We start from the raw sequence: 16564 nt of genomic DNA on the forward strand, positions 1-16564 counted from the left end.
ACTAAATATTTAAAAGAAACAAAATGCTTTCCCACAGATTTTAAAGTATTAACCTTGTGAGTTGGAGAAAGAATTCAATTGTTAAGAGCACTTGCTGCTCTTCTAGGGAACCTGAGTTTATTTCCCAGTAGCCCTGGCACTATGCTCACAACTGTCGGTTGTTGTTGTCCTCTTCTGGCCTCCATGGGCACCTGTACGTGTGTGATATTTACACAGACATATATACAAAAAATAAAAATAAATCTTAAAAAAGTAATAGAAAATATCCATATTTCCAGCTTATTTTGTGTTGTTAAAAAAAACAAAACAAAACAAAAAAAAAAAAACAAGAACAAAAATGCTGCTTTAGATGCCCTGGAACTGGAGTTACAGACAGTTGTAAACTAGGAATCCAACCTAGGTTCCAGGTCTTCTGCAAAAACAAGGCTCTTAACTGCTCAGCCATCTCTCCAGCCTCAATAGTGTTTCTAAAAGTTCTGTTGTGGAGCTGCAAGGATGACCTGACTTCCGATTCCTAGCATTCAAGTAAAAGGGCCAGTTTTGACTACTCTGGCCTATAATCCCAGGACTGGGGAGGAAGGCAAGAGGATATCTAGGGTCAGTCGTGCCAAATTTGGTGAGCTCCAGGTGAAAGACCCTGTCTGAAGAAAGTAAGAAAGGGTGGAGAGCTATAGAATATTATGCTCAAGGTCACCTCTGCATCCACACACTTGTATGAACACACACTCACACCTGTTTCTAAGTTGAGCTGTCTACTGTACCCAAGAAGAGTTCATGATCATCCATTATGGTATAAGGAATAGATTCCAACAAATGAGCAAGAAACCTTATCAGCAAATACAAACGACCTCCGGTTGGTAGATCTCATCTAGACTTGCAAATCTGTGTTTTCCTGCCTTTCAGATGATGGGCAAACAAATGAAGGTGAGAGTGTAGGAAAATACAGTATTTTGATTTTATAGAAATTGAAGGAATGCCAAGCTTCTACCCATTGTCACCTGCCCTGTGCAATGGTTCTTTTCTGCTGACATCTCCTGCTTACTTCCATCCCTAAATGGAGGAGGATGAAAGGAAAAACAGAGTCAAGAGAACTAGAGAAGTGTCCGTTGTACATGCCTGGAGGAGTGAAAACACACTCTTCACCACCCTTCAAAGAGCAGAGAGTTAAAGCAGATGGGTTCAATGCATGATAAATGCAAAAAACATTTTCTGAAAATACTCTTTTGGCCAAAGCAGGAAAACAACCTATTTTAAAATGGTTATATGTGGAAAGTTGGAAATGAAAATGTTCTGAGCTTAGGATTTTCATTAATTTACTTGGAAGAAAAATAACTGAGTTGTGTTTCCAGTAGGATTCTACCAGGAGCCGTATCCTGGTAGCAGTGAATGCTTCTAGGCGGTGCTGCTATTCCCCAGGGTTCTCAGTATTGACTCAGTCAACTCTGTTGATGTCTGCTGCTTCATTATTTTAATGTTCTCTAATGATCGTAGAATGATAATTGCATTTATCTTTTCTTCCTATAGAATCTGAATTTTACAGGGTTTCGAAAAATCCTTAAAAAGCACGACAAGATTCTGGAAACATCTCGTGGGGCAGATTGGCGAGTGGCTCATGTAGAGGTGGCCCCATTTTATACATGCAAGAAAATCAACCAGCTTATTTCTGAGACTGAGGTACAACACCTCTGCTTGCTTGCCATATATGTTCAGTATCATTTGTATGTATTTTAAAGAAATAATTCACTATTTTTGTTCTTTTATAAATTGCTGGTTTAGAATACCTGTGCTCTTATTGAGGTCTGTTTCTTTTTGCTTTATCAGTATATTTATCAAGAGGCTATCAGAACATTATACACATGTGTATTTATATGTATTGCTTTTATTTAGAATAATTTATATCAAAACTTGACAATTCATCTTTCTAGGCTGTAGTAACCAATGAACTTGAAGATGGTGACAGACAAAAGGCTATGAAGCGATTGCGTGTCCCTCCTTTGGGAGCGGCTCAGGTTAGTATCAACTTCTAGTGGCTTCTTTCCTTTCCTTTCCTTTTTTTTTTTATTTTTGTTTGTTTGTTTGTTTTTCAAGACAGAAAGACAGAGTTTCTCTGTGTAGCTTTGGAGCCTGTCCTGGAACTAGCTCTTGTAGACCAAGCTAGCCTCGAACTCACGGAGATCTCCCTGCCTCTGCCTCTCAAGTGCTGGGATTAAAAGTGTGTGCCACCACTGCCTGGCTTTCTTTTTTTTTCCATACTTAATAATTAACACAGTATTGTTGTTGACTGTTGTCATTACCTTAAATTTTTAAGCCAGATTTTTTAAGTAATTGATATTATTGTTTCTCTCATTACAAAAAAAAATAGATTCAGGCATGGCAGCAAATGTTTTAATCCAGTACTTAGGAGGGGAAGGCAGAATAACCATTATTTCAAGGCCAGCCTGGGTTACAGAAGACCCATGTCAGAGAACAGAAAGAAGGAAGGAAAAACTAGATGCAAGCTATCATTTCATAATGATTTGCAGTATCTTACACCTATCTCTTAATGCTCCCCCTCAACTCCTTCTCCTATTTGCTCTTATACACACTTGCTTCTTGACAGTTGCCTTATCAACTAAGACGAAGTTTTTTGTTGTTGTTCATGATATGAGAAGTTTAGATGTACTGGGCTACCATATAGCTTTTTCCAAAATAGCAGTTATACCCCTTGCAAAAGAGAGGAGGGGCTTATTAAATGCTATGTAAATATCTTTTGTCACATAAAGCATGTCTCAATAAATTAAAAAATTATCATGGAGTATTTTCTGTGATCACAATGTATTGAAATTAATAATAAAGAACTTCTATAACTTAATAACTGGAATGTTTGAAAAGAATTAGACTTGATGTCATACATAACAGTAAAACACTGACACTTTCTTCACAAGACCAGGAACATTTTGTGTATTCAGTCTTAGGACTGTCATTAAACCTGGTGATTATAGCCAGTGTGATAAGATCAGAAAAAGACATAGAAGGTATTCAGGTTAGAAAGAAAGATAAAAATACTGGAGGTTTTGTTGTTTGCTTTCTTGTTTATTATTAGTAAATTGATGATCTCTGTAGAAAATCCAGTGATTTGTATAGTACTAAGCTAATCAGGGAGTGAGCAAGCTTGCAGAATGCAGCACCAGTTTACAAAGAATCAAGTGTATGCCTGCACATCAAGTACAGTTAAAAGTCAAAACTTTACCAATGATGCCACAGAAATAAGAAATTCAGTAGTAATAGTCCTGGAAAAGAGCTGAAGATTTTTACATTGGAAATTACAGAATATTGCTGAAATAAACTACAGATCACTTAAGTGAGAGCCAATTGAATTATGGATAGGTTTATTATGTAAGTAAGCTCAGTGCTTTTAGGAAACTATTTTTTTAATTTTAGTATAGCATAATCCATCTAAAATAATCTCAGTCAGGTTATGGTATGAGATGTGCAAGCATGTGTGTGTGTGTGTGTGTGTGTGTGTGTGTGTGTGTGTGTGTGTAAATTGGTAAGCTAGCTTTAAAATGCATGGAAATGCAAAAAACTTAAAATAGTACATCTTTGAAACAAATTAAAGGTTAAAATATTACTAATACACGGTATAAAAAAGCTGCAGTAGAGTCAAGATAGGCAGACACTTCAAAGGAGCAGAATAGAATCTAAAAATATGCAATGATATATATGCAACTAATTTTCAATATAGGCATAAAGCATGCTAGTAGAGGAAGAATAATGTTTTCAACAATTCAACAGTTGGATTCTCTATACAAAAAGAAAGCACAAGCCTTTATTTATATTTTATACCAGGTATTTCTAGACATAACATGGACCTAAGTTAAACCTAAAACAAAATTTTAGAAGGAAATAAAGGAGACAGTTTTAGCAACTTTGGATGACTCAAAGACTTTTTAGAAATGACATCAAAAGCACTTCATCAAAGTTAAAAACAAATCTTCAAAAGACCTTGTTAAGAAGAATGAAGAATATTAAACTGGTAGAAAATATTTATAAAACATGTCTAGTAAAAGGCATACTTTACTAAGAACATATAGAGAACTCCAGTAGTTAGCAAGGAGAAAATGACCTGAGTGTCATCAAAGCTAAGTGGAGAATGGGAGTATGGCAAGGTGTTCCACTCCAGTGTCCTGTCAAGACATGCAAATTAAAACCAGAGAAATACTAACAGTAACCATAACCAAAATTCAGAGATTGACCATGCCTGTGATTGGAGGACCAGAATCCCATCTCATATGCTGCTAGTGGAGTAAATTATATAACCTTTTAATAGGATATATATATCCCAGCATATAGTTGGGGAATTTCCTAAACAGTTAAATGTATGTCTGCCACATGACTGGCTATTATATTCCTAGATACTTATCTAAAATAATGCAAGTATACGTCCACAAAGAAGTCTTCTAAATAAGTGTTCATAGCAACTTTATTTGTAGTAGCCTAAAGTTGGAAACAGCCTGCTTCTGTCAGTAGGTAAGTGGATAAACAACTGTACTATATATCTTCTCAGCCTGAAAAATACTTTGTTGATACATGCCATACATAGGTTAAAAAAAAAAAGAGAGAGAGAAGGTACTTTTTTTTTTTTTTAAGTATATACTATCTGATCTATTTACTTACTATTTTGGAAAATGTAAACCAGTAAACAATGACAAAAAGCATAGCATTTGTTGCCAATCAAGCTGGAAGTGGGGCAGGGAGGCTTGGGCAGGAAGGAAAGACAACAAAGGGGCATAAGGAAACTCATAGGAGTAGTGACTGTGTTAGGGTATTTTTTTTTTTTTTTTTTTTGAGACAAGGTTTCCTATAGCCCAGACTAACCTCAAACTCACTACATAGCTAAGATGACCTTGAACACCTGGTGCCTCTGCCTGAAGTACTGGGAATATAGACATGTACCACCATGCTTTGCTCCATATATTGTCTTGATCATCTTCATTATGGTTGTGATTTCATAAATATCTCTATATATTAGATCTTATAATATCTTATCAAGTAAAATAATTTAGTGTGTTTAATTCATTATATGCCAGTGTATTCAATAAAACAGTATTTAAAAAAATAGATACATCACAGTCAAACTGATTAAAAGATAAAGAAAAAACCATAAAAACATCATAACAAATTGTGTACATTAAGTGTATGTAGTTTATTATACTATTTATAGCAGAACAATAATTTAAAATGGAAAAAATTAATTTAAAAAACTAAAGCATTTAAAAGTGTGCTTGGAGGAGACAATCCTGCAGAAAACACAGAAGCGGTTATCTGGCGAGGAAGGAAGGTATGTGATGAGAGAGAGAAGGGCTTCAGGGTGGGATGGTATCTAAAGACTAGGATAGATACCATATATGTTCACTTTACCAGCTATTTCTAACATTCCAAATATATGGCGTACATTCTTTTATGAATAGAGTGTATTGTGCAATTTCTGTAGCTTTTAAGAGAAGATAAATTACCATTTGCTAGATGCTTTCATTCAGAAACTGACAATACAGATACCTCCTGTGACAAGTAAAGGGGGTTTTGATGCTTATGGGGGGATTAAAGGTGTGACCTCTCACCCTTCACTACTTTAGAAAGCTGTGAGTCTTTCTATCTGTCCTTCATCCTTTTATATTTAAAATCTAAGGAATTTTTTATTTGCTTTAGAGAAAGTAATTTAAGGTCAGTTATAGATACAAAATAATTTTTTTGCCCTTCCTGAGTGAGGTAACCCAGACCCAGAAAGATGAACATGGTATATACTCACTCATACTAGCTGTAAAGCAAAGGATAACGAGCCTATGGTTCATGATCCTAGAGAAGCTAAGTAACAAGGTGAACCCTAAGAAAACATACATAGACCCACCTGGAAAGGGGAAATAGACAAGATTGCCTGATAAAAATTGGGAGCATGAGTGTGGGGGAAGAAGTGAGGGTGGAAGGGTAAGGGGGAGAACTTGAGGGAAATGGGATATTCGAGATGGAGGAAGGACAGAGATGAGAGCAAGGAAAGATATTTTGATTGAGGGAGCCATTATGGGGCTAGCAAGAAACGTGGCACTAGAAAAATTCCCTAGGAATCCACAAGGATGACCCCAGCTAAGACCCTAAGCAACAGAGGAGAGGGTTCCCAAACTGGCCTTGTCCTGTAGTGAGACTGATGAATATCTTAAGTATCACAATAAAACCTTCATCCAGCAATTAATGGAAACAGGGGCAGAGACCCATAGCAGAGCTCTGGGCTGAGCTCCCAAAGTCTAGTTGAAGAGTGGGAGGAGTGAGAATATTAGCCAAGAGGTCAATACCATAATGGGGACACAGCTTACCTGAGCTAATGGGAGCTCACCAAATCCAGCTGGACAGGGAAGGAACCAGCATAGGTCCAAACTAGTCCCTCTGAATGTGAATAAAATCAAATTATAATAAAGATATAATTATAAGTCCATTGCACTGAAGGTTTTAATATGCCCAATCTCTTAATAACTAGTATAGCTTAAAATGTTGCATTTAAGGGGCTAGAGATGGCCCAGAGGTTAGGGTGCTTAGTATTCTTGCTGAGGACCCAAGTTTGGCTTCCAGGAAACTACATAGGAAACTCAAAACTCCAGTTTCAGGTGGATCTGATGTCATATGGCCTCTGTGGGTGCCTACACATACATGATGCACATAAACTCACACAGACATGCATATATATAAATAAAAGAATAGGTAAATGTTTAAAATTTCTCACTTAAGTTTTTCTCAGTATAAGAGCATAACATATTATCAAAAAGTAAGTATTCTTGTTTTTTGCCATTGACTTTCATCATTCATAGTACCAAAAAGTAAACTCTAATTGAGTAATTCTAACTTAAGAAATGTAGAGATAAATTTTATAAAAACTAGGGGGCTGGAGAGATGGCTCAGTGGTTAAGAGCATTGCCTGCTCTTCCAAAGGTCCTGAGTTCAATTCCCAGCAACCCACATGGTGGCTCACAACCATCTGTAATGAGGTCTGGTGCCCTCTTCTGGCCTGCAAGCATACACACAGAAAGAATATTGTATACATAATAAATAACAAACATTTAAAAAAAATTTTTTATAAAAACTAAATTGCATTCTAAATCACTCAAAACGTACTTCTGTGTGTTCATCTGAAGTCTAAAATTACCATCTTATTTTGACTCCTATTTCTGTCTCTTTCTCTTTTCTCTGTCTCTCTCTTCCCTTTTCCCTTCCACCACCCCGTGTGTGTGCGTGCACGTGCGTGCGTGCATGTGTGTGCTTGTGCATGTGTGTATGTTCCTCAGTCATTTTCCAGCTTGTTTTTGGAGACAGTCTCTCACTGAACCCGGAGCTCACCAGTTTATCTCAGCTCATTGCCTGCAAGCTGCAGGCATCTGTCTTTGCCCACCTGGCATGGAGATTACAAACATGTTCTGTCCCCAGCTTTTTATGTGGTTGCTGGGATCTGACCTCATACCAACACAAGTACTTTACTGTATGAGTATCTCCCCAGCCCTACAATACAGATTTCTGTAAAATAACTCAATAGTGTCCCTATTCTACTTATAGAATGATGGGGTGTAAATGATCCTCTGCTTCGAAGTTATAAAAGTTAAAATAATAAAATTACTTTCACTGTAGAACTTTTGGGGTCATACTACTAAGTTACTATACTATAGCATGCATTACATGTGTGTTTGATATCTTTTACTCAAAATTCTGTTTTATGTTCACAGCCTGCGCCAGCATGGACTACTTTTAGAGTTGGCCTATTTTGTGGAATATTCCTTGTGTTAAATATTACCCTCGTGCTTGCAGGTAATTCTTAACTTTTTAACCATTTGGTCTTATTATGTTTATGTCCTATTCTGCCCTTTTATAAAGAATCAAGCATATATCTACCAATTCTACTGAAAGAAGTGCAAGGTTTTAGAAAGCTGTTTGTAGCCTTTGGGATATAATTTTTTAAAACATTGACCTCTTATTTACTATCATTTTCTAGTCTTCAGGATTTTTAGAGTTCAATTGTCGAGAATTTAAGCTTAGGCCAGTGATATGGTTTAGTGGGTAAAGATGCTTGCTGCCAAATCTGACTACATGAGTTTGATCCCAGGTTTCACATGATGGAAGAAGAAAGTCGACTCCCACAAACTGTCCCTGACCTCCTCATGTATGACATGGTACACACACACACACACACACACACACACACACACACACACACACACAAACACATACTAAGTAAAAAGTGTAATTAATTTAAGAACTTGTTTCCTTGGTCATAGATGAAGATAAATATGTTACAAAGTTCATCCAATAAACCTTATTTACTTCTTATAGAGACCCCGCCCCCTCATGTTTTTCCAAAGCTGCTTATAACTGTTCTGCGTGCTTGGCTTTGTAGTTTTCAATTCAGTGAAATTTCAAAGTAAGGAATAGAATGTATGTTTAGCATGGATGAAGTCCTGTGTTCAGTCCCCAGCACTACATAAAACTAAGTATAGTAACACATACTGATAATCCCAGCATTTGGGAAGGAGAAGCACAAAGATCAGGAATTCCAGGATTTCCTCAGCTACATAATGTGTAGATAGGCTTCCTAAGCTCACCCAAGAATTTATAGAGCCCTTCAGTAGCATTTCACATTATCCCTGCTTGAAAAGCTTCAAATGCCACACCTGTTATTTTCCCCATTATTTCTTTCCCAAACCATGCTATTCTTTGTGGCACTGAAATGTTAGGTAGTCCCAATATATTCAATTCTCACATATCTGCTATCTATGTTCATTTCCTATCTAGGCAAATTATTCAAGCCTATGGCTACAAATACTATCTATATGCTAATGGCTCACAAGTATATATCCTCTCTCCTCTGAAAAAAAGATCTAATGGCTGTTTGGAGATCTAATACTCATTTCCCATTTAAGTAGACAAAAGGACCCTTGATTTTTTTAAGTCCCCCAAATAGAGCCGAGACCTTTTAGTTCCTATTTACTCTGTCTTGGCTGAAATTATCAACTTAAAAAGAAGAAAGATTTATTTTGGCTTATGTAAAGATATTAGTTCTTGATCACTTGGCCCTGTCAGTTCAGGCCTGTGGCAAGGCAGAATATTATGGTGGAGACTGCATTGGAGTGCAAAATTTCTCACTGAATGGAAGCCAGAAAGTGTACACTGGAGAGGGAGGATGTTCTAGTACAGGCTTCAAGGGTCCTTCCCAGTGACTTTCTTCCTCCAGCGGGACCTGACCTCTTCAAGTTTCTCCCTCCCAGTAACAGCAGGAGCTGGGAACCCACACACAGGACACATTACCAAGATATGTGAGCTTTGGCCAACATTTAAGGCCCAAACAACATCCCTCATGTTTAATCACTAATTCATATAAGAAATCCTATTGCTTTGTCTTCATACTATGTTTGAATTTGATCACTTTCACTACACCCATTAGTACTGTCCTTGTCTCAAGAGCCATTTCCTGTTAATGTACAATAGTCTTCTGGGCTTGTCTCTTTGTTTGCATCCAGTGTTGCCCTCTTCTGACCACAAGTTTGTTGAGGGTGGTTTCTCCTTTCCTCACCCCCTCTTTCCTCAGCCCATGTCCCCATGTAAAATCTATTTATGAATTCTCTTACATTCAGATTCCTTACCATAGTACATAAGACCTTCGAGAATATTGCAGTTATCATTTCTTACTTCCTATCCTTTCTTTCTTCCTGTGCTCATTTTCATTTACTATTCTTTAAACACATCTGTTGTCTAAGGGATTCTTTCCCATCAAGGGTGTCTGTTTGCATTTCCTTTCCCTTCAGTTAAACATCTATTCAAATGCTGTCTCTTCGGTGATACCTTCCGTGGTCACCCTACACTAAAACGGTTTATTCTGTATCTTTCTGCTCCTTTAGCCTACATTAATTTTCTTCAGAATGTTTGTCTGACAGGTATCATATATTTATGTCTCTGCTTTCCCACTAACATGTAAACAATGTTTGGACTTGATAACAAACTTCCCAATGCCTGGGCTTTCATCTCTAGTACTGAAACACTACGTGGAGCATAAGAAGAATTCCAAAAAATTTTGAGAAAATTTGAATGGATGGAAGAGATAAAGAGTTGAAATTAAATGATGTGCAGAACTCACTATGCCTTGCTTGCATTCTCTTCAGCACTGCCTGTTGCATTATAAGGTTATAACCCAAATTGTAAAGGCTTTTACATGAACTTTGCCTATTGACAGTATGTTTTCATTGTATTATTAGAGTTCTTTGGCTAGAGAGATGATTCTGCCATTAAAGGCTAGGCTCACACAACACCAAGAGTTCTCCTTTCCACCAGTTGCTAAGTATTATGCATTCATAGCTTACAATGTGACATTGATGAGATTTATGATCAATTTGTTACCTGCTTGTTTATATAGGGTAATTATAGTCTACTTATATAAAATATATGGAAATTCTGCAGTACAAACCCCAACCTAGAATATCAAACTAGCTGCCATGAAGAGAACGGAAGTCCTGCCTGAGTTTCAGTTTCAGTCCCCCATTCATTGTTAGTGGTTATGGTTGTGTGGACAACCCTTAGCTTTTTCTAAAACGGTTTTCTCATCTATTAAATAAACTCAATACCTTACAGGATTACTTGAGAATTTATTTGTTCATCCACAAGTAGCTTTGACATCTGGGGTTTGTGTGTGTTGCATGAATGTGGATTCAAGCACAGTCACATACCACTACACGTGTGGGAAGTCAGAAGACAACATCCACTATCATTCCATCTTGTTTTGAGGAAGAATTGCTTTACCTCTGGTATGCCAGACTGGCTGGCCCACAAGATTCTCCTGTCATCTTGTTGCTGGAGCATTGGGATTATAGATTAATGTTATAAAATCATGCTTTTTATGTGGGTTGCTAGGATCCAAAGTCAGACCCTCACACTGGCCACATAGGCACTCTACTCACCAAGCCATCTCCCCAGCCCATCCACAAGTCACTTTTATGTATCTCCCAACTATTCCTGATCCCCACGAGTCTTAAGATATAAAAAGTTGTGGGGGGCAGAGGGATTGAGTTGTGTAGCTCAGTAGCAGCAAGCTTGCCTATCATAAATGAACTCCTGGGTTAGAGCCCCAGTACTGCAAAACCAGATGAAATCAATCTCTTAGATAGGCGTGTAGCATACTTGTAGCCAGCATTTAGCAGTGGGACTGGGAGAACCAGGTTGTCAGTGTTCAACATCCCGAGCTACCTGTAACCCTGCCTCAAAAGTGTGAAAGGTGATAAACTTCTGAACAGTACAGTGAGACAACTGAGTATTTTCTTAATTAGACTATTGGGGAAGACACTGTGAAAGAAGTGACATTTAAGTTAGTGGGATTAAAAGCATTACCAGAGAAGGAAAGAGAGTAACTTGGTTGGTCAGGTGGAGGAGGAGGGAGGGAGTTCCTAGAGGGGCCGGTTAGTAGAACAGGGTGAAGCCCAGCTTTGAGAGCAGTGCACATGTGGTGAAGCACATCAATCCCAAGTATAGACTGCACACGTGGCTCTCTCTTTAGGGAAATATTGTTACTCACTTATGAGTGGATTTACTTGTCTAATTTCCAAGATGTATGTGGTGATTTTATCCTCCCTAGCTTAAGACAAGGGAAGAAGCAAATGTCTTTCTCTTCATGTGAATTAAATGGAAAGGGTTTTGTTTGTATGTTTTATTTCTTAATTTATATCAAGCTGAGGTTTTAATAAATATAGACTGTATTACTGTGATAGTTTGACCTTTGAAATGCATGCAGTTTATACATTTAGCATTGTGTATTATGTTCTAACCTCAGAACCCTTCTTTGTTTGATCTTCCTGTGTACTGATGAGGGGGAGGGTAACTAGGGATAAAGCCAGCTGTCTATCCTTATTTATCTCCCCCCGGGTACTCAGATGATAACAGTGTTGAGAGTCAGAGGGGATTGCAGCAGTAGTAATGCATGTACAAGCACGATTCTTTTCTTAGAGCATTCACATAAAAATTATGTGCATAATTGCTGTGCTTTCTCATGGGGACTTGACCCAGTGTTCAATAATTTGCCAGAAAAAAATCACACATATAGAGTTTTAGTTTCATAAAAATGAAATTTTTGCTGTATAGGTTTTTAAAATTTTCTTCTAGAAACCTTGGCTGTATTTTAAATAATCACAGTATGCCATATTTCACTTACTCGTTTACCATTTACAGTAATATAATGCTGTAAACTAAGCACTTGTAATTAATAAGACTATTGATGGTTGAAATATCTTTTGAAAATAATGTGGTAGTATATGTAAAAATTTGATAATGATTTTAACTAACTTTAGTTTTTTTATAAATTTAGCTTACAACCTAGGCTCCTACAAGGTAAAGAAATTATTTATTGTCATGTTGCTTATAACAGCAACATCTTAGAAACTGCTCATATAGCTACTGATTGTGAACTGTACAAATGAGTTGTGTTGCCATATACAATGGCATATCATGGTTGATTGAGCTGGATATGAAAGGGAGGCACTTTGGAGAATGACTTGGCACTGTTTACCAAAACTGACTGTATATTAGCCTATGATCCATCTCTAATAATAGAAATGAGTGCATATATCTACCAGGAAACATTCAAGAACATTAGTAACTGTACTGTGTTAATGCCCCCAAACTGGAACAGACCAAATGTTCACCAACAGTATAGCAGATGTCTTTACCCAATGGGATAGTATGTAGCCGTGAGAAGATTGAAATGTAGCCCATGCAAAAACATAAGTGAATCTCACAAGCAAATGGAAATGAGGTTTTTATAACATAAAATTAACCATTGTAAAGTAAACAAAAGAAGCCAGACACCAAAAGTACATGTTATATTATTTAATTTTGAGGAAGATAAAAAAAAATTAGTGTTAGAAAAGAATGCTTATCATGGCTGGAAAGAAGATGTAAAGCCAGGCCTTTGGGCACGCTTTTGTATTCTGGGTCCTGATTCACTGTTGTTGAAATTTATCATACTGTGTACTTAAGATTTGTTTTATCTTCTATAGTGTGTAACACCTACATTAGAAAATAAGTTAGATTTTTGTGTGTATTTATGAGAAAAATAACCACTCTAGAATGTAAATAAAAAAATAAGCTTTAGGATTACCATGTATGGCATGCTGCTAATTGTAGTTGGTTAGTTGCTTTGTTTTGAAAGTTGTTTGGTATTTTTCAGTATGTGAAGAATTTCTTGGAAGGTAATAGAAAAACTGTTAACATGGTAGCCTCTAGGGAAGGAGGTAGGGATTTGAATGTAGGAAGCTTCTTACATCCTTTATATTTAGAACCTTTTCTCTTATACATATTCCTTACTCCTAAATATTTTTAGCAAAGGGAAAACTGGTTTGGTCATTCAAAACCCCAGCGTGGAATGGGGAAAGGTCATGAAACCCCACCTGTGGCTGAGGATCCATTGGCAGTTGATGGCTCCTGGTGGACTGGGTGTATTTTCTTCAGGGATGTATTCCCAGAGAGGCTACCCATGCTCCAGTAGTGTCTTTCACCCATGTCCATAAAGGCAGCGCTAAGTAGTCTTAGTGTTTTGATCACAATTTACATGTGTAAAATTCTTAATAAAAAGAATAACAAATAAATCACAACAAAAGGGAAACCTATTTGGCAACTTGATTCAGTACCATGAGGACTATAATTTTGTAAGGTTTCGAATGGGCTTCTGTTTGAGTTACTGATTTTGTTTTGTTTTAACAGATGCATGGTAGTTTCTATATAACGTAGCTACATTGTTAAGTGCATCAGGCTCTAGAGCCAGATTACTGGAATTAAATCCCTGTGTCCTTAAATAGGAGGCTTAATTTAACTGTTTCTTCAATGTGTAGAAAACTGATATGTGGGTTTTTTTGCTGTGAAAAATTAATGAAATTATGCATATCAAGCACTAAAACATTGATTGACTTCTATTTTTCTGAAAATAAAGTGACCATTGGAATTTTGACAGGGATTTGATTAAATGTATCGATTAACTTGTCATCTTAACAATATCAAATCTTCCAATCTATAAGCATGGCATTTTTTCTATATACTTAAGTCTACTTTAATTTCTATATATTTTGTCACTTTCAACATATGAGCCTCTCATCTCCTTGTTTAAAATTACTACTAAATATTTTATTCTTTTGGGTACTGTTATAATTAAAAATTGGTTTTGTAATTTTATTTTCAGATTGTTTATTGCTTATGCATAGACACAACTGAATTTTGTGTGTTGATATTGCATTCATGACCTTGTATTCTACAGCTTTGCCCAAACTGCTAATTCTTACAGTTGTGGCTTCTTTGGAATCTATGCTTTGTTTTCTGTCATTGTAATGTCTGGGGTCTTTGCTTAGGATTCAGGATGCAAAGCTACAAATGTGCTTTTCTACTCCTCTAAGTTTCCAGCTAATCTTGACTCTGTGGTTCATTGTCACATAGCAACTAGGACAGTCTTTTAAAGTGATTACTTGGGTCTTAACCCATTCAAAACCTTCTATTAGTTCATACATCAGAAATAAAACTTAAATCTAAACAAAGTACTACAAAACCTTGTCTTGTCGCTGGGAACTTTATCTCTAGTTCCTTCCCATAATAGTGACCTTGGCCTTCTATCACTAAGCTTCTTGTACTTTCTCTCTACCTGGAGTCCTCTAGAGATTCCAGGGGTTCAGTCTTCATTCTTTAAGGCAAGTATATCTCCCGAGAGTCTTTATCTGCTGATTTTACTCTTATCTCCCTTACCATATACTGTTAGATAGAAGTTAAATGGAAATTGGTATCTTGTTTATTATTCACTTGAAACCCCAGTTCTTAGGATGATGTTGGGTATAAAAAACATCTAATAAGTACTTGTTGTATAAATGTTTTATTTAGCAACTAATAGAAACTAATGTAACTAATATAATGAATACTGATAGAGTCAAACATTAGGCATTTGATGTGTTCTTCACATTTAACTGTCACAAGCACGTGAAAGTATGTTGTTTGTTTTTGTTTTTTGGTTTGTTTTTTAAATAGGTCTCATGTAGTCCAGGCTGCTAAGTTCTATGTACTTCTGATCCCTCTTCCTCCACCTCTCAAGGCCTGGGATAACAGGCATGTATAATTCCAGTTTTATGCAGTACTGGAGATCAAGTCCAGTCTGAGAACAGACAATATTTTCATTGACCAAGAGGAAACTGAGGACTAGAAACGCTTAAGTTAAATAATTTATTCTACTAGGATTTGATATGCAGTTTATATAATATTTGATTCCAAAACAAACACTTTTTCTCCCATTATTTTTAAGTTATTAAATGTTTTTATACTGTAGAGACTATAAAGATAAATAATAAATCATTATTTAAATTAAGTAAGTATATAAATTTGTAGAGATGTAATAAAAGAACACTATAGATTATGGGAAAAATAACTTTTTTAAAAGATGAAATTTATTGGGGTTGGCCATTGGGGAGTACTGTAGGAGGAATTTGGAAAAAGTAAGTTGGAAACTAGATTTTTTTTTTTAAGAGCTTAAGTTTGCAGACCTAAGGTGTTTTAACAATATAATTCTAGGAAAGCTGTAAAATAATGAGGGTACTGAATGTTTTTATGAGCAATATAGTAATTGAGAACATGGGCTTTGCACAAAATGATGTAAGTTGCGACCAGGTATGGTGGTGATGCTATTAATCCCCACAGAGGCAGGTAGTCGAGGCTAGGTCAGTCAAAGGCTACATTTAACTCTGTTCTATACTAGCTCAGTAAACCTGAGCAAATTACTTAACCTGTCTGTGTTCCAGTTTCCTCAGACAACATGGACATAGTAATTTTTAACTTAGAGAACAATTATAATGAATTAAACTAATTGTTACATGTAATAGCACCAGAAATAAGCCTAAACACTATATTAAACACTCAATATGTGTCAACTATTGTCTATTTATATGACATTTAAATTCTCACATTGTCTTCTAGGGCTTTGTATCTTTTCATTCTTTAATAACTCTGTGAGGTAGAAGTTACTATATCCAGTTTAATGTTAGAGAAAGCAATGTTGAAGAGGGAGGTATCGTAGGAAAAACCCCAGAAGACAAAACTAGTCTTAGACCTGGCTGGCTTGATGTTGTATGCCTTTAATGCCAGCACAGAGGACGTAGAAGCAAGAGTTCAAGACCAGCCTGGTCTACATAGCATACTCCAGTATAGATAGCCAAGACTATATGTCTCAAAACGAACAAACAAACAAACAAAAAACTGGTCTTACCATTTCAAAGCCATTTAGCCCTGTAGTACTAAAGCTTAAAATCAAAACAAGATAAAACACTTATAGGACAATGGAATAACATATTAAAAACCAAGTTTGGAGAAAATTATTCTAATGGCATTCTGCAGAGTCTCTGAGACAGAAGAGGAAAGAATCTAAAGGCAAGTTTATTGGATTCTTAAAATAATCTAGATACAGATTTTCTTTATGAAAACTTCCTGCTAGGGTTGTGTCTGAAAGAATGAAGAAAAAAGATAATAAAGGGAACATTGTAGATTTTAC

The 16564-nt window shown here is 36.4% G+C and overlaps 1 protein-coding gene across 1 annotated transcript in view; it reads left to right on the forward strand.

Moving 5' to 3' along the window:
- The window catches only part of Xpr1 (xenotropic and polytropic retrovirus receptor 1), a 144506-nt gene that overhangs the window by 82429 nt on the left and 45513 nt on the right, over positions 1 to 16564 (forward strand). Inside the window, exons 5-7 of the mRNA XM_050135156.1 lie at positions 1525 to 1674; positions 1926 to 2009; positions 7743 to 7824. Of these exons, the coding sequence (XP_049991113.1) occupies positions 1525 to 1674; positions 1926 to 2009; positions 7743 to 7824 (316 nt within the window). The remainder of the gene's footprint in view (positions 1 to 1524; positions 1675 to 1925; positions 2010 to 7742; positions 7825 to 16564) is intronic.

Source organism: Alexandromys fortis, unplaced genomic scaffold (genome assembly GCF_014885135.2).
Source record: "Alexandromys fortis isolate MF-2015 unplaced genomic scaffold, M_Fortis_MF-2015_v1.1 scaffold_21, whole genome shotgun sequence".
In the NCBI taxonomy this organism is placed as follows: Eukaryota; Metazoa; Chordata; class Mammalia; order Rodentia; family Cricetidae; genus Alexandromys; species Alexandromys fortis.